The 26,557-nt window shown below is 39.6% G+C and overlaps 1 protein-coding gene across 1 annotated transcript in view; it reads left to right on the plus strand.

The window, feature by feature from the left end:
- The window catches only part of LOC132819159 (dihydropyrimidine dehydrogenase [NADP(+)]-like), a 744,611-nt gene that overhangs the window by 560,840 nt on the left and 157,214 nt on the right, over window positions 1–26,557 (plus strand). Inside the window, exons 15-18 of the mRNA XM_060830572.1 lie at window positions 1,460–1,528; window positions 5,007–5,090; window positions 13,889–14,009; window positions 14,288–14,407. Coding sequence (XP_060686555.1) covers window positions 1,460–1,528; window positions 5,007–5,090; window positions 13,889–14,009; window positions 14,288–14,407 — 394 coding nt within the window. The remainder of the gene's footprint in view (window positions 1–1,459; window positions 1,529–5,006; window positions 5,091–13,888; window positions 14,010–14,287; window positions 14,408–26,557) is intronic.

Here is a 26,557-nt window from a genome sequence, read left to right on the forward strand (position 1 = left end):
TGAATAATCTATCTGCAAAATCAAATCTGATTGTTTTGTTAGAGTATTAAACTCAGTTACACTACAGCATAAGAGTGAATTGACAATAACAATGATACTCAGTGTATTTTTTGGTATTGGTACTAAGCAACTAATGACAGGTGCCAATTGTAGATCACTAATAGAACTGTTGCCTCAAAATGGTAAAGTTCCATGTCCATAGAATTATTGAATGAGTGAATGATGATGGCATAGAAGAGTCCATTCACTCTATTGTGTGAGTGGATGGAGACAGATTCAAACTCTGTTCAAGGGAGTAGTAGAGAGCTCTGAAATAAAAACAAAAAATGCTGTAGAAACTCGGCAGGTCTGGCAGCATCTGTAGACCGAGAGAAACAGAGTTAACATTTTCAGTTCAGTGACCCTTCATCAGAATAGAACTCTACACCAACTTACTCCAATAGGTGATTGGAGATATTGATGGATTGGTAAAAAGGAAATGGTGAGGGCAAGAAAATTGGACAGTGTTAAATAACACATAGGGTATTGGATGTATGTTGGGAGAAGTTGGATAAGGGGAGAAAAATATGGAGATGAGAGCAGAAGAAATTAGTCAGTGGGGCAGGAAAATGCTGAGACAGCAAATTGACCAGGGAACTCTTGTTTGTGGATTTTGCAAAGGAAGTAGAAGTGAACTGTTTGGAGATGGGGGTCAATGAGGTTGAAACAATTAGTTATATGATAAAACAATATTGACTCTTTGACTCTCTTGAGATGAGAGTGCATAAGTGGCAGATGAAGAATAAGTGGTGTTGGGAAGGTCTGAGGAAAAACTTTTTCACCCAGAGGGTAGTAGATATATGCTACCCTGACAAGATGGTGGAAGCAAGTACCCTTGCAACACTTAAGAAGCATCTGGATGAATACTTAGAATGCCAGAGCATAGTAGGCCTGGGACCACGTGCAGGTAAATAGAATTAATGTAGATTTTTTTTTTAGATTACTTACAGTGTGGAAACAGGCCCTTCGGCCCAACAAGTCCACACCGACCCGCAACCCACCCATACCCCTACATATACCCCTTACCTAACACTACGGGCAATTTAGCATGGCCAATTCACCTGACCCACACATCTTTGGACTGTGGGAGGAAACCGGAGCACCCGGAGGAAACCCACGCAGACACGGGGAGAACGTGCAAACTCCACACAGTCAGTCGCCTGAGGCGGGAATTGAACCCAGGTCCCTGGCGCTGTGAGGCAGCAGTGCTAACCACTGTGCCACCGTGCCGCCCTCAAGTTTGGTGTTTGTTGATTGGCATAGACACGGTGGATGAAGATCCTGTTCCTATCCTGTGTGAATGTATAACACCCTGAAAAGGAAGGTTACAATTTATTTGTTGATTAAAAATGTTCTTTCTCTCATATATTATTGTATAAATGCTGCTGTAACAGATATATCATCGAATTTCTTGTTTTAGATTATTATTGCCAGCCTCATGTGCACTTACAACAAGAATGATTGGACAGATCTTTCAATAATGGCGGAGGTAGGTCTTCAGGTTTCTATTGCATTATTTACTGTTCCATTGGAGAATCACCTTTAACATTTTACTAAGCTTAATGTTGTATGTTTTGGGATAAAATGTGTAAATTATGTAGATGTTGTGATATTTCAGTTTTAATTTATACTGATCCACCAAATTAAGATGAAGTTTAAGTGAAGTAACTATCAGTAATTGATGGGTGGAAAAGACTGTCACAAAATACAGGCAGGATGGGCATCACAAATTCCAGTCATGTAAAAATACGATTAATCTGCTTCTTGAAACCCATACTGTCCAGGTGCAATTCTTTGTTATATTTAACTGAGTAGCATGCTCAGCCACTTCAGAGGCTAAAAGAATTATTAGTCTTTACAAAGAACTGTACTCATGTATTGGCCAAGTAAGGCCAGTAGATTTCAGTCTTCTGAAGAAAACTAAAAAAAAACCAGTTAGTTTTGCAACTATTCAACAGTTTTAAATTATGCCAGCTTTTTATTCCCAATATTTTAAATTTGAATTTAATTTCTCCAATTTTCTGACAGATTATAGACCTGCAATTTGTAAAAATTGCAATTTTGAGAATAGGCCATATTTTAAACAGAAACATCTAATCTAATGTGATGCAACAAAATTTGGCAATGATTGTTGTGATATTGTCATCTATTCCAGCTAGGAACTGGAACTATATTTTTCACATGAAGGTTTATGTGTACAATCAGAATGCCATACCACTCAAAACTGCATTATACTGCCAGATGTACAGAGTATCAAACTACCAACCACATGGAGAGCTGCAGGAAATACAGTTAATGAACCTCCAGCACATGAGACGAAAAGTATATGATGAAACTAACATCTAGGAACTACAAGACATAACAAATGGTTAAGTTGTTGTGATCCAATATACTTCAAATGAAATAGATGAGCACTTAAAATGCTATGGCATTATAGACTATGGACCAAGTGCTGGTAAATGGGATTAGTGTAGTTGGTGTTTGTTGGTCGGCATACTCTGGTCCTAAGGGTTTGCTTCTATGTTGTATGACTCCGTGACTCGATAACTCAATAAAACACAGATTAGAGGATGTACCAAGATAAATGACTAGATTGGGAAAGACTAAGGGGTTCTCTGAGGACAAGGTCAAAAAAGGTAGTGATGTTATTTTGCAGAAAATTTATGGTAAATTGAAGGCCAAAGATTAGGTAGGATTTTGAAAGCTTCATTGTACAGGACATGACATTTTAGTGGGGGTACAGAAACAATTGAGGTTGGAATGAGAATGCAAATGACGAGATGCGACAAAATAACCTGTGATTGTCTTATCTGTGATTGGGAGGAGGAGATTAAGGAATGGCAGCCATTAGTTTTCCTTTTTAATTGAGGTGAAATTAAAGTGAATGAATTTCTTTGCTGTCCTGTGATGAACATCTGATCACAATTGTGGTAAATAGTAAGTGATTGTTCCCCATGTTGTGTTTCTTGTCACCGATATACAAATCCTAAGATTAGCGCGTAAGGCATTTAAAATATGGCCCTGCTCAATCTTGAATCTGCCCACTTCTGGTATTAAAAAGACAGGTTCAAGAATGTAGAATATCAGCTTTATCTAACTCATGTTACATCTATTAACTGCAAATTCCCTTAATAATGATTCTTTAAATTGCTGGCCATTTTCTGTGAACCTTGCAGACTATAGTACAAAGTCGCAGCTTTAAGAGGGCTTACTAATGGAAAATTAAATTAAACATTATTAGTAATTGGTTTTGTGATCTTGAGCTTGCCATCCATTTTAAACCTGGCCCAATTGACCATGAAATCTATCTCAAAATTCTGGCTTAACATGAGCCTTACTGTCTAAACGCTGACTATGATGAATGACTTTATCATACTGTTTGTTACTTTGCTTTCTGTGAGATGCGATTTTCCATATCTCTAATGCATATCGGTTTGAGGAAATAAATTGTAAATCTACACCCAAATGTATATATACAGGTATGTGAAAATATAATATTTGTGCAATTCTATGTTTGGATGTGTTCCAAATTATTTCAATTCAGGCATTTCTGACAGTTTAGACACAAAAACCTAGAAATTCTTGCATTGAACCCATTGACCCAGATAAGGAATGACAAAGTATCCAATATAGGAGAAAGTGAGGACTGCAGTTGCTGGAAGTCAGAGCTGAAGAAGGGCTTATGCCCGAAACGTTGATTCTCCTGTTCCTTTGATGCTGCCTGGCCTGCTGCGCTTTTCCAGCAACACATTTTTACGCTAAAGTATCCAATATGGCAAGTTGCATGAGCTATGTTCACTCTGAACTAAAGTATGTCACTCACTGTATTGGCTTGGGCTTAGATGTCCAGACAGCAAGCAAAAATAGTACCTTAAGGGCACATGGTCATTAATAATCAGCTCATTGATGCTTGAGGTTGAATTTTAGCTGAATGAAAACATCAGGACTTTATGAGAGCCCCAACCCAAATGGTATCCAAGTTTGATTGACCCACACAATCTTCCCAGAGGTTGCCAGTTGACTCGGTGACTTGGGAAGTCCCAACCAATTAGGTGAAACATCAATCAGATGTGAAGAAAATAATTATCTTTCCATGGTCTCCAGCAGCTACGGTTAGTGGTGTTTCAATGCTGATGTTCCTATGACTTCAGTTTGATTAGATGCAGTTAGGCAAGTAACACCCTCATATTGGTTTCTGAACTAACTGTCAGAAATCCAGTCTATCAGTTGTTTCTTTCCCATATTGGGATTCTGGTTACGGTGCAGCTGTATTGCTGTGATATTGCTTGCATATCAAAATTGCAGCAGCAAACAGCATCAGAAAGAAATTGCAAAGATAATGCAGTGGTTTCCTGCCAACATTTCCTAATCCTTTACAAACTCATTGGCCTCTGCTTGACTGTATCCCACAGTAGCAGGGTTAACATCAGAGATATTTTGAGAGCAACAACAGAAAGACATATCAAATATTAGTACATCTTTTTTTCTCTGTGGCAGCATTTAAGGTAAATTAAATCATTGGTCTTTAAAAATTCTACTGCAAGTCCAAGTGATTATTGTCATTTTAAGATTATTCTATTTGTAATCATATTTGGTATGACTCAACAATATATTTCCTTAACTGATTCGCAATTGATTTTTAACATACATACCATTACAGATAAAGGATTTTCTAAAAATGATGACAATCCAGTTAGATGCCAATGAATTACATGCTTTTTGACTGAATGCTGCTTAGAGGGAAAAGAATGAGTAGTCCAAGTTACAAAATCCTGAAATAGAATATAAAGTTGACACTTTATTCAAACTTCCCATCAAATCCTGGAGTATGCGACCAGCTGCTACATCTTTCAGTCTATTGGAAAGATCTAATTACTTCCAAGATCTGTTGATGTAAGTCGATCTGTTCAGGAAATCAATTTACATTTATAGTCTTGCAACACTCTCAAGTTCTTTATCATTTGTAGGATGCTGGTGCCGATGCCTTGGAATTAAACCTCTCTTGCCCACATGGCATGGGAGAAAGAGGAATGGGCCTCGCCTGTGGACAGGTATATCAACTTTAATCAAATTTGCATTCTGTCAAAACACTGCTATTTTGTTATACTTTCGCCATAATTTCATTGTGAGCTCTCAGGTGTGATCCAAATCCTGTCAGGCCCTGGGATACATTATTGCAAGTCTTGTGTTCCACTTCCTGGATTGACCTGTCTGGGGAATGAGTTGTCACCTGTCCCGTCGATATACAAGAGTTTATTGATCTTTAAAAATACAACCCTTAGCTAAAGAGAAGAGAGCCTTCGCACCAAATCCTAATCCCAGCAAGTCTCCCTTTTATGTTGTATATGGCTGGTATGTAGAATGGTACAGATGCCTGCTATTGTTTTTTAAAAATGAATTGCTCCGCAACTACATGAGTCTCGGAGGTCACTGACTCAGATAAGTAGCCCTAGCCTATTGGTTAGGCTCATTTTGACATCTTTTAGATTCATTAATTTTAAGTAAACAGTCTATTTTTCGAAGTAAGGCCAGAAATAGCATATCTTTGCTTCATTGTTTCAGTAATTTTGTGGTTGGTTGATGCTACTAAACAAAATAGACATGAACATATTCGATACATTTGCAGTTTTCAGCAAAATATTTCCAAAAATGCTTGAGAAGAGTATGAGTTAAGATTGAAAAATGTTTAATATTGGGTTTTGTCATGTGCTTCACATACAGCAATTTTTATTCCTTTTTGTAAACCTAAGAGCAATTTTCATCACTAAAACTGGATAGCAAATATTTTGCCCTGTTTGTTGAACCTTTGAGCTTAATTTGAATGTATTTCGATAAATGGTAACAGTTAGCAGCAATTCATTCCTTGTATTATCTGAAGGTGGAAACTGTCAATGACCTCCCCTAATCACATCTAATGCCATCACCTTTTTGCCCGATAATCCCATTGTATATTTATCAGCTTCCTTCAGCTCTATTCTGAGTTCTCTTACAGTGTAATGTTGAATCTTGGCATTTCAACTTCTTCCCTGCTCTTCAAATGTCACTGGAAAACTGACAAAGATCTACCTTTAAAGGTTTAAATCTTAGTCTTTCATCGGTGTTGGCCCCACGATTTCTGCCTGAAGTAAGCTTTCATACTACCTGCAAAAGAGACTTGCTAGTTGATTTTGTCTGCAAGAGGTGCTCGTGCTGCTAAAGTGCAACAGCCTGACAATAGGAGTATTCCATTTTGGTCTGAACTGACCTTTGTAATGTAGGATCGAGAGGGTGGGTGTGCCCCCTGGGGTAGCAAAGTGATACTAAGTCCACATTACATCAGATGCCCTGGCCAGACCCTTGATGTAAGAGAGTGGGCTGGCAGGAACTGGTTCCTGGAATTGGCATCTACTAAGTTTTCCTTCTCTTTTCCAAGTCTCATAAAATTAAAACTTACTTTCTGCGCTCTTCCTTGGTTGAAGCACCAGCTAAAATTGGGGATGGGAATGAGCAGTATATTTGCCTCCCTCTCTGAGCAGAGAAACAGGAGCTCTTCAGGTGTCCTCAGGACCTGATTTCTGTACAACAGGTACTACCACCTGACTGAGCTGAGGATGACAGGAACAGCCACACTATCAGCAAGAAATGGGCAACACATCATTCAGCACCAGGTGGAAGACTTGGATATGGACCCCCAGATTCACTTCCTCATGCCAAATATTTCTTTTCCTCTGAAGTCTCCACCAGGCCCAAGACTTTTCAAAAACATTAAGGCTACAGATATGTTAAACGATCCTTCCTTCAACCCTTGTCAGCAACTTCTGCCTCTGGGATCAATAGTATGGTTTCTCACTGTCAGCATAACTGAGAGGCTCCATACTCCTATAAAAGATTGAGCTGACTTTACTCAATATCACAAGATCAGCTGATTTGCAGATTTGTCTGACAGTTTGTACATTTATTAATGATGACTGGGGGCAGCTACTGACCATTTGAAGTACACACTGATTATTCAATGTAGGAAGGCAGTCTTGAAAGGCCGAGAGTGACACAGGAGCAATTGTTGGTGGGGCTTGCAAGAGGGGATTTTAAAAAAAATCAAACCATCCATTTCGTTACCTACTCCCAACATATCGCTGATTGCCATTGACTTTGTTCTGGCCAGCTACCTAGTGATGTAGCACCTTATTCACATTGCAGGCATTTTCCATCAATATTAAGGGGAATGAATGGCCAATTGCAGCCATTGTCAGGCTATCAGTGGTCCTAATGCTAACTGATGGGTTGAGCAACTGGACAGACACTTGGCAGGTGAAACTCAATGCAAAGAAATGCGAGGTAATGCATTTTGGTAGAAGTAAAATGGAGAGTCAATTCAGGCTCAATGGTACAACCTTGAGGGGAGTACAGGAGCAAAGGGATCTCTGGGTTTAAATGCATGACTCTCTGAAGGTGGCCAGGCAAGTTGAAACAGTTGTTAAGAGGGCTTATGGATTCCTTGGGTTTATAAATACAGACATAGAGTATAAAAGCAAGAAGTGATACTACACCTCCATAAATCATTGGTCAGACCACATTTGGAGTATTGTGTTCAGTTCTGGGCACCTTATTTAAGAAAGGGCATTAAATCCCTTGGGAGAGTGCAAAGGGGGTTTATAAGAATGATACCTAGAATGAGGGATTTTAGATACAAGAAAAGATTTTGAATAATTTTGACAGTGTAAAGAAGGATGTTCTGTTTCCACTAGTTGATATATCAGTAACTAGGGAGTTACAATTTCAAGATCACTGGCAAGAGAGCTGGAAGTGAGATGAGGAGAAACCTCTTTACTAAGAGAGTTGTCCAGATTTGGAATGTGCTGCCTGGGAGAGAAGGTGGAGACACATTCCAGAGGAGGATGCAAAAGGGAGCTGGATATATGTTTGAAAGTGGTGAAGTTAGAGGGCTATGGAGATAGAGCTGGAGACTGAGACTAGTTAGGGAGCTCTTTCAGAAAGCATACAGGCACAGTGGGTCAAATGGTCTCCATCAGAATTGTAAAATGTGATGATTATGATTCTATAACTTGGATGAGCATGAAGAGCTCCCAGTTCAGAGATACAGAGATAATTATCTGTGTTCTGCAGCAAATTCTTTAGAGTCAGAGTGATGTTTTTTCTGCGAGTGGCAACAGTCTCAGACCTCTTTATGGACAACTGCTAATTCATTCACAATTAGAGAAGCATATTGGAAGTATTCATCACTGCCAGGATGTCCTGGGATTCCTGGCATTGGCACCATCTTTGACCCTCAGCCTTGCACTTACACAACTGCTGGCCAGCTGAAGTTGCATGTAATAGCACAAACCAATGTGTCTCACAGCACATAGACAATATGTTAACACCTCTCTGCACATAAAGCTGCATGTCCATAACCCAATCACTATTTAAGCACCAAGCCACCGCAGCTTACCCATCTTTAATTGCATTCTATCTCACAACCCTGTGTAAGTCACTGATATTCTTTCCCCAGTGCCTACTGTAGCCTAGTATCTTATCATTGTACGATGTGGGACCATCACATTCTGAGAAGCCTTCAGTCACTGCAAAACATCAACTTTTCTTCACCAACACCAAAAGTAAACAATGGTCACCAAAATAAGAAGCTATGTAAGAGTAAAACCTACTGGAAATGCTGGAAATCTGAAACATGAGGCATCGACATTTGGTTGAAGGACATGCAGTATGTTTGATGCATTGGTTGTTGGCACATACTGTCGGTGTGAGATTGATGGAGCACAGTGTCCGACAGCAACGTGTCTGCACCCATTACCCTGATGGCTGGTGACAAACACGAGAAACTGCCCAGTCTTGTGTCTGTGCTAAACAGCAGGCAAGGCAGAAATACTGCAAGCCTTCAAAAGGTAGCTGAGGGGGCAAAATGCAAAAATGGCGAGGAGTGTCCTGGATGCTGTGGGCATTCAGTATTCACAAAGTGAGTGAATGTTAACAGAGCAGGTGAGGAGCTCTGTGCTGCAGAGTGGTCCTGTTGTGAGCTGGGTGCCTGACTCTAATGTACAGTGTCCTGGCAAAACCATTGCCATAAGCGGTCCCAGTGCGATCCATTGTGCAGCATGGAGATATCCCTGATGATGTGGAGAGGTTGGTACCTGTCCAGTGCCAGCCTCTATGGATATGGGGTGTGTGTCAGCACTGCCAATGGAGTGTGACCTGAGACGTTGGTGCCGAGTGTACAAGGTGTAAGTCCAGAGATACAAGTAGAGAGCTAGAGTTTCCAGTGTAGAGATTGTAATGAGGTCAGCCAGGCAGATTACATAGAATATGAGTTCCCTAATTAGGGCAGTTAATCTGCTCACCAGGGAGCCCTGGCTGACAGATAAAAACAGGGGAGCCAGATATCCTGTTCAGTCAGAGAGCTGGCTCTAAGGGAACTGGATCAGTGTCAGGGACTTTCCACTTGTAAATAGAGGGTGATTTGGTGATGGGATACCAGTCTCTGTGGAGTTATTTCACCAGGTACCCGATCTGACTTTGACATGGGAAGTTCTCAGCACTTAGTTTTAATTCCGCAGGTGGGAGATTGGAAGAGTGTATATTAATTAGGCAATATTAAGTAATAGTAAGGGTGATAATAAGTGATAAGCTCCATTAATAGCCCTCTCACCGTTCTCCAGCAAAAATCTCATCTCAGCATTCGGGACTCAAAGTAAATGTCACACACACTACACCATTTGGTTTTTAACAGCTCCCTTTAAACAGTCCTGAAGAAGGGTTACACCCAAAACATTGACTTCTCCAACTCCTGATGCTGCCTGGCCTGCTGTGTTCTTCCAGCCTCCTGCATATCTACTGTGGATACCAGCATCTCCAGTATTATTTTTGTCTCTAACCCTTTGAACAAAGGCCTCATTTGGCTGAGAACCAACTTCCAAGATGCTGTACTAACTCAGCAGAGGCTCCCTTTGCAAGACACCAGCCAAATGAGTGAACTTCTCCATGGAATTCTTAGGGTTAATTAATATAAATATTAATTAATATTGGCTGTCCAATTGTAATACAGTGCCACACTGGCGAATTTGACTTGTGTATTGTATATTGGTCTGAAACAGGAGTACTTTAGAGATTTCTGTTGTATTTGTGGAATGATTTATGATAGATTTGCCAGAATAGCAACAAATAAAAGCACTTTAAAAAATAAGTGGTTCCTTGTATGAAGCATTTTTGAGATGTTCCAACATGAAAGGCCTGCTCTCAGTGCAAATATTATTAGGATGTATAAATATGGTAAAATGCTTGATGCCTCTTGACAGTTGATAATTACTGCCATAATTAATGACAAACTAGATCAGCTCATTTAAGAAGAAGCTACTAGATGTTTTAGTTATCTTGAAAATTGTAGGGAGAATTGTCTTTGAGTTTAAGTTCTGTCAAACAGCTAATTTGCTAATAAACTGGCATTTGGAAGAAATATTCAGTACCAGCTGTTTGGTTCATTATAATTTCACCCAGCTTACCCTCTGAGTAATTCAGTTTTAACCATTATGTGTAAAGTTCAAACTTCATATGGATTTATATAATCTACATTTTAATGTATGTATAGATAGTTTTTTTTCTCTCAAATATATACCTATAGAATATTGGGAGTGTAGCAAACAGGATTTAGCATTTAACTGAAGTTTTTCTTAAAAAAAAAGTCTTTTGAAATGTATAAAAATATTAGGAACATCTAGTGCCATCAATCATTGTAAATGCTGGCTTATGTAATTAATATATTACTTTTATAATATTAGAATATATTATCGCAAGAAATATAGAATTTTTTAAAAGATTACTTTAGAAATGGCTGCCAAAACATTTTGAACACATCTATTTAATTTGAATGAATGTAAATATTTAAATATCATTCCAGTAAAGACATTTATTTCATGTGTATACAAAACAAAACTCTATTATGCCTCTACTTAGAACTGATTTTTAAAAATAAAGTTTATAGAATGTTGATTATAATTAATGCCTGTACTTCAAAACTTTACCATTCGATAATTCAAAATTCATTTTTCTTTACCCACTAGCCATTAAAGGTAACCTAATGCAGATGATTTAATTGTTAAATCAGCTTGTGAGTTGATCTGTATAGCACATTGTAGATGCTGCTTACTGTATATGTTGGATATTAATAAGAATGCTTTTTCAAATGTTTTTAAAGCTCCATAAATTAACGATTGCCCAAATATTGAACTATCCTACATGTATCAAACAAAGTTTGTTGAGGACTCCTACATGTGACTAAAATAGCAAGGTCCCATTGTTGCATTCAATGCTAATACTTCCACAGAGGACAGTCTAATTCATTTCTAGTACTGCTGGATAAGCAGTGCTCTAGATGAGAGATGCATCTACATTGTGCATGCATTGATCAGTTTTTGGCATATGGTTTAAGCAACTGATGCATTAAAGCACTGGGCAGATAAACCTGTTTCATTTTACATTCTGCTGCTGCATGTTGACAAATTGAAGTTGCGCCAGTTTGTATTGAAGTGAGCTCCAGGATCAGGGCAGCAAGGGGATTTTGTTCAGGATGAAAAAAATAATTCTACATCATAAAAAGAACAATGTTACATTTTATGATTCAAACACAATTGGAATTAAAATCCTTACTATTAGATTTTTGGTCAAATGCAATCATCCAGGAAGCTAAGCATGACATTAAAAGACTACAGTCGAGAGTATAGTGTTGGAAAAACACAGCTGGTCAGGCAACACCTGAGATGCAGGAGAGTCGACATTTCGGACATAAGCCCTTCATCAGGAATGACCATCAGCAATGTTGTTCCCTCGAAACCCACAAATGTAAAAGTACACGCAGTCCAAACAAGCAAATTGCCTGCTGGATAGAGCACTTGTCCAAGCTAACTTCCCATGTAATGAATATGTCTCTCCCTGAGCTTGATGATCTTCTACAGCTCTCTATCACGTGTGAGCTTGATGGAGAAGACTGACTTCTTTTGACTTAAAAAGATTATTGACTCTCTAACAGTACTGAAAGGATGAATAAAAGGCACAAACAGCAGAACATTCTATAAGGACAAAGTCAGTTGAGGCAATTGCAAAGATTACCAAGGCATCTTGCCCCTCTGCATCACTAGAAAGTTTTTGCCAGAGGCATTCTAACAAAGCTCCATCAATCAGCCAACAGGATATATCCAGAGGCATAATGTGACTTCAGAACAGTCAGACTCAGGATTAACATAATCTTCTTCCTATGACATCTTCAAACCAAGAGTAGAGCAAGGCAAACACCACCCATTCACATTAGAAAATGTGAACCTCAAAAAAAACATTTGAATGAGCAGGATGGGCTGCTGCTAGATACTAGAGGAAATCAGCTGTCCTCCTCAGACTCACAGTCTCATGTGGTCCTTCCATGATAACTCACGCAGCATCATTCAGTTCACTTGTTTTATCTATGACAGATTTGAGATCAAGAATAGAGTGAACAGTGCTGCATCTAGTTGTCTGCCCTCCTGATCTATAACTTTCCCTGCTGACAAGGGAAATGTGTGCATTCATGCACAATAAGTCAAGAAAGTCCTCAAGTTATCAAGACTGGAATGTCAAGCCAAAGATGCAGCTTGTCTTGATTAGAGGACTTCTGATGCTGAAATTCTTCACTCTTTTCCAATGTAAAAAAACAATTTTAAATGCTGTTGGGTCATCTGTCCCAGCAGTGTCAAGAGAATTGTAGTTATGGATCAGATTCAAGGTACACCACTCAAAACAGGCAGAAAATTCTGGTACCTTGGAACTATAGTTATGGACAGCTCGTATTTTGACAAAATGTTTAGTATGTAAGTGGAAATGCAGCCACTAACTGATGCTGATGAAAAAAAAGGCATTGGAAAACCACAAACTGACCCACAGGACCAAGATGTTTATTCCATAAGGAGTGCCCTCAGTATTTTTCTTTATAGCATTGCAGTCTGGGCATTCTGCAGTGAGAATAAAGCCCAAAACCATGCACCTTCAGTTTATGATACATCCTCAGTGTTACTTGGAAAGACAGAGTCGGGCTTATGCTCGAAACGTCGAATTCTCTATTCCTGAGATGCTGCCTGGCCTGCTGTGCTTTGACCAGCAACACATTTGCAGCTGAGAGTCACCAATTAAGCAGTCCTTTCTGGGACAAAAGCGCCAAGGATGCAAGTGCAAAGAAGGCCTCACTGGCTTGGGTTGTAAATAGGCTTACCTAATTGAACAATCAGTAAGGGTGGGAATGGACACTGTTGTGTTACTACTCCAACCCACACCTGTCCCTTCCCATCATTGTACACAAATTGTAAATGCTCACATATGAATAAATGGCACTAGAGCAAAGATTTAGAGGGTGATTAGTGTACACGGATTTTAATCAAGTTCACTATCCAAGCATTCAAGAGACAGAAAGAAATTGGCAACAGAAGAAAGCAGATGATTTAGTGTTCTTTTTCCCTTGTCAGTAGAACAACGATGAAAGATATTATTATTTTAAAAAGGCTTTAATGTCGAAATAGATATTGCACAATAGCTGATCTGGTCCAATCAGTATGTGCTACAGTAACAAGTAGTACAATTATTGTTGTAAATTCCATTATAAATGGAGGCTGATTCTTTCAGCTTATTCTGTACACAAGAAAAATGTAATTGCATTAGATGATATTATTACGGCTCTGCTGTTTGCTGCTGTGATCTGAGGATCAAATAATGAGATGGTTACAGTGCCTTCAGTATCACATGCAGTGCAGGCAGATTGGCAGCATTAAACTGTGCCAGTCTCTCTGCACAGCTTTATCAGATTAGTTTCTCATCTAGCTCTGTAACTGACCCATTTGAACAGGATCCAAAGCTGGTGCGAAACATCTGCCGTTGGGTACGACAAGCTGTTAAGATTCCATTCTTTGCCAAGCTGACCCCGAATGTCACAGACATTGTAAACATAGCATCGGCAGCTCAGGAAGGTAAGAGGCTGTAGCAAGGATTGAATGCACAGGCATTCGGAATGCTGCTCGGAGAATAACTGCAATTTATCCTTTACTCATGCGGGCTTTTCGAGCTGTTTAAATACTTCAATGTAAACATTTTCCTTTTTTTAAAGTTTCATTGTAATGCTAGTTTCATTTGCCTGTTTGTGTTACTAACTTTGAAATGATTGTCACCTATCCATTAGTTTTTGCATGACAATCCAAGTCAAAATGTATTGATGGACCGGAATTTAATTAAGTGCCTTTTCACACAGGTGGTGCAAATGGTGTTACAGCAGTCAATACTGTCTCTGGGTTGATAGGAGTACTTGCAGACGGTACACCAGTGCCTGCTGTTGGTAGAGACAGGCGAACCACATATGGTGGTGTGTCTGGTAAGTATTGCCCTCATCACTGTACAGCATTTCCTCTGAGACTGAAGAGACACTGTGAGGTCCTTGTAGCAGCTTATAGTTTGATCGCTCTACCATTGTTCCAACCATTCTTACCACTGGTCAGCACAGCTAGTACTGATAACATATGGAGAAGCTTGAGTTATGGAATGCCTCTTTCTTTTGCTCATACAACACTGCAGTAAAGTGGGTGGGGAGGGGGCACTGGGAAATTGAGAAGAAAAGTGTCACAAAGTCCCTGTTACAGAAATTTGTTTGTCTTCCCTCCTTTCACATTTTTAATGCTCATATTAGAAATACAAAACAAATGCACACCTTGCTTTACTCATATATATTGTAGGCCAAAGGAATAATTTCTATGTCTTAATTTCTGTTATGAACTATTCTGATGTTTATTTCCGGAAGATATTATCACACACTCTATTCAGATAAATGATTACAGGCTGTGTTCCCTTGCATTATCGAGTAGAGACATGCAGAAGTGGTAAACAAACAAATATCTTAGAAGATAGAGAAAATAGAGTTCTTGATGCTGAAACAGAATTGTGAATATATAGCAGGTCAGTCAACATCTTTGTCAGAGATTTCAAAAATCCCAGTGTGCCAGTTATCCTTTCTTTCTTCTCCAACTGCATCTTTTATTACAGTTTTCCAATATGTGTATTAATTTTCCATACTCCTCCTCCCCTTACCATTTTCTGCAATGTATCCTTCACATAACCAATTTTGTCCTGTTTGGAGTCCATCACATTTTCATGCCTAACTAAGGCTGTGCAGAAGTTGAACCAAAATGTGTTGATTCCTCTCCTCCTTGGGATGATACTAGAATTCAAGAAACTGAGTTTTCATTGCAAATTATCCAAAAAATGTCTATTAGCGTCAATAAATGAGCAAAACTGTTAATTTAGTTATTTCAGTAAAGCTTATTCATTCCTCACCTTATTGCTGTAAATGGAGATGGTACATGAGTTAAAAGCTGTGATAGCAGAGTGGAAGTGTGTTGTTGCCTGCCCTACACAAATCTTCAATGTTCGAGTTTGCTTGATGACAACACAGCAGACAATGGAAAATGCCACGTACTAGCTTTGAAGTACTATAGAGCCATGGCTTGACATTTCGACAGAATAGAAGTTTATGAGATGCATTATTTTACACCTGGGAGTTCCTGCTGCATTCCAGGCAGTTTTGCATTTACCGACTGCTTCAGAATGGTTTAAATGATTTAAATCTTTGAACCACATTGTCTCTATCCCTCTTTTAGAATAAATATTGCTCTTAGTCAGCGTATAAAAGAGTCAAATATAAGTACTTTATTTCACTGTCATGGCATGCTTGTTCTGCTTAATGTAGCAGCACGTTTCAGTTAGCTGTTGTAACAGCTGGTCACATTATAGACTTACATGGGGCCAGGGTAGTGCACATCAAATTAATTTTTTATAAAATACTTACTGGAAAGAACGCAGATCTTAGTACTGTCAAGATTTCAGTTTATTTTAAATATTTTCTGAAGGCCAGCCCTTTAAATCTCAGGGGCTGTATCAAGCACTGAGCTGTGAATTTAACCATAGGGTAACTGCTAATGATAAGGAAACATTCCAAGATGAGGCTGCTGTAATACAGTCATTGGATTAGGCTATCAATCACCCTAGTCCTCAGGGAACAGCAAAGGAGACAAAATAGAGAAAAGGAAAATTAGAAAGGGTGGGCATGACTAGAATGCAATTCTTCACTCTCTTTATCTGATAACTATACTAAATTCTGAAGCTTTTAAATTCAAGCCATGTCTAAACACTGCTGGGATTTTAAGAATTGTGTTTCAACTATATTCTGTGTGTAGAATAACAAAGTAAACAACCATAGTTAATAGAAGAGAAGTGAAACAATATTTTAACCTAGCTTTTAAATATATATTTTTACTTTGGAAGGATTGTTTTAGCTTGTATTTAAACACATTTCCATAAAGATTCTTGACATGTACGCCAGGAGCTAAATATTGACAATCATGCTCTGGCAAGCAAAATTGAGCTCACTGAATTAACACAGTTCACGTCCTTGCATTCATGTTACAACCCAAGCATGAAACTATTATCTCACAACATTAAATTGAAACCCATGTGTGATCTTTCCCTTGAGTTTGGTTTGGTGCTAAGGACAAAATGGTTTGGTAACTGACCGTCTGCATGAGGGATTTACCAAGCACCTTAGGCATTGGACATGTGTGAATTATTTTTAAAGACAAAGTTAGTTATATTCTTTTTATTTTTATTCCCCATTGACGCAAAATTGCAGATAATGTTTTGCATAGCAGGTCTCATTTTGTGGAGCAGGAAGAAGTGAAAACAGCTGATTCCTTAAGCATGCTTTGCCTTGGGGATATGATCATTATATCTTTATGAGGTCTTCAGCTTTAGCTATGAAGACCACAATCAATACACTTTTTCAGAAATGAGATGCAACATATAGAGAGAGTGTACTAAGGAGTATGTGATAGCCAATAATGGAACACTTTTGAACAGACATTTTTATATGTGTGCCTTAGAATATAGTATGAAATTTCATGTTCAACAAATATGTATTCAACATTGAAAGGTCATACAGTTAATTGAATTTTATCAATTCCATGCTTCCTTTGACTATTCATGAATGCAATTATATTTAGATTGGGATAAAACACCCTTAAATGCTAATAAATTAGAAATCAGATTGAGTTAATGACACACGTTTTCTGATCTTGGTCACAAAAGTAACTCATATATTTTCATTTACATACATTCTTCAATTTGACTCAAAGTATTATTCAAGTTAGTATGAAACCTAGGGCAGCATTTTTCCATTATGTTTTAGAAAGGAAACATATTGATTGGTGACTAACTCATTGGCCCCAGCATCATGCAAACTCACCATATTGTCAGTCACTCATGTCATTAAGAGCTGGGTGGCGATCTTTAGCAAGTTTCTCAGCAAATCACAAACTTCAACAGACATCCCTGGTCATCAGAATTAGCTGGCCAATTGAAATTGGCAGCTTCCAAGTCCTTAAGTCTGCTAGTTGAGACCTACTCCTCAAGGGATTCACCAGTGAGAAGATAAAATATATAATCTTCTTGCCCAAATGGGGGCATTGGAATCCACATACAACCTGCCAAGCAGGTCACCCTTGTTTCCCAGTAGGACAACTAGCCACTTCTCAATCACCAGGTAAGGAGAAGAATGAGGAAGAGGCTAGTTTGCCTCACTGTGATTGTGCCTGTAGGCCAATCTTCCCAGTTTGCCTCACTGCGATGGTGCCTGTAGGCCAATCTTCCCAGTTTGCCTCACTTCGATGGTGCCTGTAGGCAAATCTTCCCATTCTGCCTTACTGCAATGGTGCCTGTAGGCCAATCTTCCAAGTCTGCCTTACTGCAATGGTGTCTGTAGGCCAATCTTCCCAGTTTGCCTCACTGTGATGGTGCCTGTAGGCCAATCTTCCCAGTTTGCCTCACTTCGATGGTGCCTGTAGGCAAATCTTCCCATTCTGCCTTACTGCAATGGTGCCTGTAGGCCAATCTTCCAAGTCTGCCTTACTGCAATGGTGTCTGTAGGCCAATCTTCCCAGTCTGCGTCACTGTGATGGTGCCTGTAGGCCAATCTTCCCAGTCTGCCTCACTTCGATGGTGCCTGTAGGCCAATCTTCCCAGTCTGCATCACTGTGATGGTGCGTGTAGGCCAATCTTCCCAGTCTGCCTTACTGTGAGGTCCTTAAGTGACCAGCATTCAAAGGCTTTAATTGAAAGTGAGGCACATCAGTAATGCTCCTGCCTCTGGACTAGGAGGCCCAAGTTCATGGCCTGTCTGCTTCAGAGGTATGTAATAACATCACTGAGCAGGTTGATTAGAAAATAGTTTTAAAAAATAAGTGATCCATGTACCTTTTAGCCATTATCTTAATTAGTGAGATGATGACAAGAAGAGGTTTCTCTCCAGAGCTAACTCACCTCATTAATTTCCCTTTTCATTACTTCGAGGGAGGAAGAATCATGCTCATAATTCAAAACTCATTCCTCCCAAAATCTGATTGTGATAAATTTAAAATGACATTTGTTACCAATTGAAATAGAAAAGCTCAAAGTTAAGCAATAATTGCTGATATCTTAAGTATAATTTGCTTTTGATTAGAATATTTTGTTTTACCACTCACTCACTTTCCTTTCTCAAGTGAATCCCTTACATTTACACCTGCACTATTCCTCAAGATCGGAAAGCAGGACAATTCCTCACACATCACATCTGTCATGAATACCAACTTTTACTTTTATATTGATTTCCAGATGGCCCATCAGAGACAGGTTCACTTGTTCCCTGTGGGGAATTTCAACATGAACGTCAGTTGAGACTGGCATTCAGACTCTAGTTTTATAATCTGAAGCTTGAGTGACACAGCCATTAATACCTTGGCACATTTTATTTAATGTTCCTTTTATGACTGAATGAAATGGAAATGCTATTTGCCTTCTAGTTGAGTCAGCGTAACAATGTGCAAATTATGACTTTTATGAAGTCTCTAAAATAAGGTTCACCATTGTTACTTAATGGTGTGCACAATTGCTTACTTTATCACCTTCATTATGAGCTCCATTCTGTCTGCAAAGTCCTCCCTTCGCCTCAAAATGTATTGACTTGTTGTGGGGCATTTTCATTCATCCTTTGTATCTCATCAAAGCGACTGTTCTTCATATGTGAGACAGTATGTGTCCAGGGAGCACCACAGACGAACATTGTCTGGTTGTAATAACACATGAACTGAATGGTTATGAGGACAAGCAACTCTGCCTGATATTTTCCTCTCTTACCCAAGGACACTAGGATGAAGAGTAGAATTTCTTGCGGCAGACTGACTGAGATTGGTTCGCTTAGTACTGGAGTAAGATTTAACCATAAACTGAACCAGGATGTTCCAACTCTATTTCAGCGTTTTCCTTCAGATTACTAACCTCAGAATTAAATGTGAAATTCTGTAGAATTCCTTGCACAGAATGAAATGTTTCATCCCAAAGGTCCAAACTGAAGTGTTTGCTCCACACAAGCATTCTCCCACCTTACCTCATACTATATTCTTATAACTCATGCTCTTAACATATTCTTCAAATTTCTTTCTTCCTTGTTTACTCTGTAACATCCACCTTAATTACATTAATGCAATCAGCATCAACTAATCCTTGCAGTAGTGAGTTACAAGCTTGAACCATCCTCTAGGTAAAACTATTTCTGCTGAATTATGAATTAGATTTATGAGCCATTTATGATCCCAAATTTTGAACTCTTCTTATATGGAAACGTATTCTCTATGGTTGTTCTACCGAAATCTTTTGCAATCCCAAAGATCTTTATTTGGTCATTCTCCAATTTTCTTTAGACCAGTGTGTTTTCCTCCTTTCAGAATTAGAATTAGGATCCCTACTATGTGGAAACAAGCCCTTTGGCCCTACAAGTCCACCCCGACCTGCTGAAGAGTTTCCAACCCAGACCCATTCCCCTACATTTACCCATGACTCATGCACCTAACCTATATGTCCCAGAACACTATGGGCAATCTAGCGCAGCTAATTCACCTCACCTGCACATTTTTTGACTGTGGGAGGAAACTGGAGCACCCGGATGAAACCCACACAGACGCGGGGATAATGCGCAAACTCCACATTCTCCCAAGGCTGGAATTTGGTCCAGAGAAAAGATATTATGTCTTTCTTTTAGTTATATACTTCCATATCTCGTACGTAAACCATTTTCATCTGAAACTTCCTGTGATTTATTTATCCCCTGAGGTTCCTGTCTTCTTGGCATTGGAAACAATCTGGTATTTAGGGTCAAATACTTTCCTTTTGCATTAATCTGATTTAAAAATAAGCTGGATCACAAGAGGATAAATGTCAATCAAAAGTGAGAAATGCTGTTTCCCCATGTTTAGTACTGATATGAAGATTGCTAACCTTCAAAATTGGATTAATAAAGATTAGCACAATATGACATTAAGAAGTCTGCAGCTGTACAGTCAAACAGAAACATGAATATTTTCCTCCATGTTAAGCCACTTAAAGAACTGGAGCATGTAAATGAGCCACCAAAACAGATGCAGAAACAAATATCACAGAAGTTTATTTGTCTCAATGGTTGGGTGTTGGGTCATTTGTGGTTTAATTGCACGGGAGGAGAAGGAGATCAACAACCCAGAAATACAGAACTACATGAAACATATGTCTGACAGCAGATACAACCACAGGATCAGGTCAATTGCAACTAAGTCAGTTAGTTCCATTAATAAGACAGAAGAGACATGAGAAATACTAAGCTCTCCAAGGAAACTGCAACTGAGGTGTGCTACTTAGCTTATGAAATCTTGGAGGAAGAGTTAGACATCTGCAATAAACTACTTAAACAACAAAGGCTCAATAATTAATGTTAAGAACCCCTCCATATGTTCATATTACTAGGATGTAAAATAAATGACCTACTCAAAACAATTAATACTTTCTTTCCTAGAAGGATCATAATCTTTACAATGCAGTAAAAAGGTATTCTTTTTCAGGTTACAATCATATTAATTTGCAAGCTTTTTGCATGTCGGTGCATCTGCCTCTTCAGCACTTCTCTTTGCTAGTAATGATTGAATTGGGAGGAGTAAATAATCTTTCTCCAGTTAAACTTCATTTGGCCTATAGTTGGTCATTGTGCCTTCAGGAATCTGATGATTTAATCAACCATCCTAATATATGTTTGGTATTTTGTTTTATCTTTCTCCTGTGAAGCAGTTTCAAATATGTTATTATGTTAAAGCTGCTATATTAAAGTAAGGTGTTGATTTTGCTATTTTTGGTTTATGCCACTTAATAAAAAGTAACGATTGTGTCATGCATCTAGACAGTTAAGCACTGGAGATAACACTACAAAGACAATACCCATATTTAAATCTGCATAATCACTGGGGGTGCACTTTACAAAAAGCTCATTTAACAACCATGGAATTCTAAGGACTCTAAACAGGCACAAAGTTTAAGAAATCATTTCCCCTCAAACATCTGGCATGGCAAGTAGGGGGAACATCTGTTAAAGTCTCGACAACAGCATTCATCCACAGACTTGGATAGGGTTGACTCACATGTACAACCCTCCCAGTGTGCCACAAGAGTACTCCCAGCATACTGTTGTTTAAATCATGCACCCGGCCTTCAGACTTATTTATTCACAAGGAGCACTGTTGCTTCACAGCGCCAGAGACCCGGGTTCAATTCCCGCCTCAGGCAACTGACTGTGTGGAGTTTGCACATTCTCCCCGTGTCTGCATGGGTTTCTTCCGGGTGCTCCGGTTTCCTCCCACAGTCAAAAGATTTGCAGGTTAGGTGAATTGGCCATGCCAAAATTGCCCATAGTGTTAGGTGAAGGGGTAAATGTAGGGAATAGGTGGGTTGCGCTTCGGCGGGTCGGTGTGGACTTGTTGGGCCGAAGGGCCTGTTTCCACACTGTAAGTAATCTAATCTAATCTAAAGACATCACGTAGAAGGAGTGATGACCGAAGTGTCAGACATCTGAAACAGAGCACATGTACCAACATATGCCAATTCAAGTAGCCAGTGTTCACAGTACATAATAATGGAAATGCATGTCTTGCACTTGACTTAAATATCATGCTGAATATTTATTTGTCGTTTGATTGCACCACAGCAGGAAGTCAGCATTGGGTAGTATTTGCAGAATCAGATATGAAAGTGTGGCTTGGACACAGTTACTTGGCAATTGTGATTTTGCTTCTTTAAGAAATGTTGCGGCTGAGGCAATCTTTGGAAGCCTTCTGAAATTGACATAAGGCTCATCGGCCTTTCTCACTGCATTGCTGGTATTGCTCTTAATTTCTCAGTGGCTTTTCACCCCTTTCCTTTGCCTTTCTGCAACAAGCTACAAGTTAAAACCTCCTTCAAGGGCAGACTGATGGAGCAAGCAGCAATTGACAATTATTCAGGAAATCCTTAGGGTGAGAAATTGACTGTCCTTGATCAGTCCAGACATTGAAGCGTCGCTTCAAGATATCAATGGCATGTTTGATCATTGTAGTTGAAACATGAGCTTTGTTGCGCTTGTTCTCGTTGATTTATGTGTTTCATAAGCCTTGGCTGCCATTCATCCATCTTTATTCCCTTTCACATAAAGGCAGGAGAGATAAAAGCTTCATAAGAGTTACAAGATAGCCAACATATAACAATTTAAGAGAAGTTCCTTAAACAGGGATTATGGCCCTTATTTGCACATGTTAGTGCCTAGTACCTCTACGTAGCTGACAAGGGCACCTATAATTTCTGGTCAGAGGAATTCAGTCGCCCCTGGGCATGAAGGTTAGCATCATGAAATTGATTTGTTGGTCATAAAGAAATTATGAAGGAACAGGAAATGGTTCAATTATTTTATGTAACATGGCAAGTGTTACAGTAAAAATTATAGGACCTTGATGAGAACATAACAGAATTACTCTGTAAAACTTTGTTTTCCTGACCCAAGGATTGATCTCCTTAAGTTGGAGATCAATCTTCAGGTCAGGAAAACAAAGTATTACAGAGTAATTCCGTTATGTTCTCATCAATATTGGAGTGAGTGTAGTAATGTTTGTCAGACTGATTTCTCAGATGAGGGATGGAGGAGAGATCAACTGCACTCAGTGTATATCCTTAGAGTTTGGAAGAAGGTCATCTCATTGGAACATAAAATTCTTAAGTGACTTGACAGGATAGAGGTTGTTTCCTCTGGCTGGAGAGTATAGAGCCAAGGGTCATGGTTCCAAATCAATGCAGCAGATATTTTAGAATGAGATGAGAAATTTCTTCATTCAAAAGACTGTGAATCTTTGGAATTCCCTACTCTGAAAGACAACATGAAAAAAATAGAAGCAGGAGTAGACCATTAGATTCCCCGCTTCTCAGGGAGGAGAAGGTGAGGACTGCAGATGCTGGAGATCAGAGTCGAGAATGTGTGGTGCTGGAAAAGCAGAGCAGGTCAGACAGCTTCCAAGGAGCAGGAGAATCGGAGCCCTTCATCAGGAAGGGTTATTGTTGGAAATATCAATTCTCCTGCTCCTTGGATGCTGCATGACCTGCTGTGCTTTCCCAGCACCACACACTCTTGACTCCCCACTTCTCAAACCTGCTCCGCCATTCAATAAAATTATAGCGTCTCTTCATCTGCACTTTATTGCCTATTTGCTTTAACCATTGATTACCTAATAGTTCAAAACAACCATCCAATTCAGCCTTGGGTATGTTCGATGGTACAGCCTCCAAAGCTTTCTGGGGTAGAGAATTGTAAAGATTAATGACCCTGTTAAAGAAGAGATACTCCCTCATCACTATTTAAATAGAAAGTGTCTTTCATTTTGAACCTGCCCCAATTCTCGATTCCTCTACTAGGGAAAGCATTGTATCAGCAACTACAATGTTCAGCCTCTTCAGAATCTAATGTTTTTCAACATGTTCATTTTGTTATATGCCAATAAAACTCAGCCAAATTTTCTCAAACCTTCCTCATAAGACAACCCCTTTATACCAGAAGTCAACTCAATGAACCTTTTGTAAACTGCGTCCAATGCAAGACCAATAGAAGACCAAAGCAGTCTCACCAGCCTTCTGTACGGTGGTGTCAGTACTTTGTGCTTTTATGCCACTGATCTGTATTCCCCCTTGCAATAGAGGCAAATGTTCCATTTACCTTCCAAATTGCTTGTTGGTTGTTTTGAAAAACATTAAGGTAGAAAAGTCCCCAGGATCTGATGGGATCTATTACAGAAAACTGAAGAAGCTGAGGGAGGAAATCACTGGGGCCTTGTTTTTTTTCTCTCTTTCACAGAATGAGGCTGTCGTTGGCTGGGCCAGCATTTATTGCCAATCTCTAACTGCCCACAGGCAATTGTGAGTCAATCACATTGCTCTGAGTCTGGAATCACATGTAGGCCAGACCAGATAAGGATGGCAAATTCCTTTCCTTAAAGGACATTAGTGAACCAATTGGGTTTTTCCAACAATTGACAATGGATTCATTGTCATCGTTAGACCCCTAATTCCAGATTTTCATTGAATTCGAATTCCACCATTTGCACATTGCGATTCAAACCTGGGTCTTGAGAACATTACCTGGGTCTCTGGATTAATAGCCTAGTGATAATACCACTAAGCCATCACCCCCACCCCAACTGGAATCTTCACATCCTTTTTAGTCTGTAAGACTGAAGAATGGCTAGTCTTGTTGTTTTGTTTAAGAAGGGCAACAGGGATAATCCCAGAAATTACAGGCCACTGAACCTTACATCATCGGTGTGAAATCATAAGACCATAAGACCTGGGAGCAGAAATTAGGCCATTCAGCCCATTGTGTCTGCACTGACATTCAATCATGGCTGATAAGTTTCTCATCCCCTTTTGCTGCTTCTCCCCTTTTCTCTTGATCTTCTTGAAAATCAAGAACCTATCTATCTCAGTCTTAAATATACTCAGTGACCTGGCCTCAACTGTCTTTTATGTAGTGAATTCCACAGATTCACCTCTCTCTAGCTGAAGATGTTTCTCCTTATCTATGTTCTAAAAGATGTTTCCTTTACTCTAAGGCTGTGAGCTCGGGTCCTAGTCTTTCCCACCAACAGAAACATCTTTCCAACATCCAATGTATCTAGTCTATTCAGTATTCTATAAGTTTCAATTTTATCCCCCTCCCCATCCTTCTTAACTCTATTGAATATCGTCCCAGAGTCTTCAAACGTTCCTCATATGTTAATTTTTCATTCCTTGGACCATTCTTGTGAACTTCCTCTGAACACACTACAGGGCCAGTGCGTCCTCCATGAGATAAGGGGTCCAAGACCATCCACAATACTCCAAATGTGGCCAGACCAGCGCCTTATAGAGCCCTCGTTAGACAAGGTTCCTAGGGATAGGATTTACTCATATTTGGAAAACTATGGACTTATTGATGATAAGCAACATGGCTTCTTCAGCGGACATCATGTCTCACAAATGTGATTGAAGCTTTTGAGGACGTGACAAAGATGAGTGGTGAGTGCAGGGTGATAGATGTTGTCTACATGGACTTTAACAAGGCATTTGACAAGATGCCTCATGGGAGGTTGATACAGAAGGTGAAGTCACATAGGATCCATAGTGAGCTGGTAAGATGGATACACAACTGGCTTGGTCATGGGAGACAGATAGCAGTGTTTTTTATGACTGGAGATTTGTGACCAGTGGTGTTCCGCAGGGACCAGTGTTATAATATATAAATGATTTGGAGGACAATGTGGGGTGGTCTGATTAATAAGCTTCTGGATGACACAAAGACTGGGGGAAGCTATGGATGTCAAAGAGGATTGCCAGAGGATACAGCAGGATTTTGATAGGCTAAAGACTTGGGCAGATGAAATTTAATCTGCGAGGTAATACATTTTGCAAGGTCATGCAGGAGTGAAGTATATAATAAATGGCAGAACCTTTAGAAGCATTCACGTACAGAAGAATCTAGGCATACAGACCACAATTCCCTGAATATGGCAAAACAAATGGATAAGTGTCAAAAAGTGTAGTTCTGGAAAAGCACAGCTGGTCAGGCAGCATCCAAGGAGCAGGAAAGCTGATGTTTTGAGCATAAGCCCTTCATCAGGAATGTAGAGAGGCCCAAGAGGTTTGAGAGGTAAATGGGCGGGGTGTGTGGCTGGGGGCAAGGTAGCTAGGACTGTGATAGGTAGATGAAGTTGGGGGGATGATGGTGATAGGTCAGGGTGGAGGGTGAAGCGAATAGGTAGGAAGGAGGATGGACAGGTAGGACAGTTCAAGAGAGTGGTGTCAATTTGGAGGGTTGGATCAGGGATAAAGTGGGGGGAAGGGAGATGAGGAAACTGGTGAAATTGACATTGATCCCATGTGGTTGGAGGATCCTAAGGCAAAAGATGAGGTTTCACACCTCTTGCGGTGGCATGAGAAGGTGCCAGGAGTGGAGGGTGGGTTGTTGGGAAGTGTTGACCTAACAAGGGAATGGTCTCTGCAGAATGCTGATACAGGGAGGGAGGGAAACATATCTCTGGTGGTAGGGTCTGACTGTAGGTAGTGGAAATGGCGGAGAATGATGCTTTGT

Source organism: Hemiscyllium ocellatum, chromosome 9 (assembly GCF_020745735.1).
Source record: "Hemiscyllium ocellatum isolate sHemOce1 chromosome 9, sHemOce1.pat.X.cur, whole genome shotgun sequence".
In the NCBI taxonomy this organism is placed as follows: Eukaryota; Metazoa; Chordata; class Chondrichthyes; order Orectolobiformes; family Hemiscylliidae; genus Hemiscyllium; species Hemiscyllium ocellatum.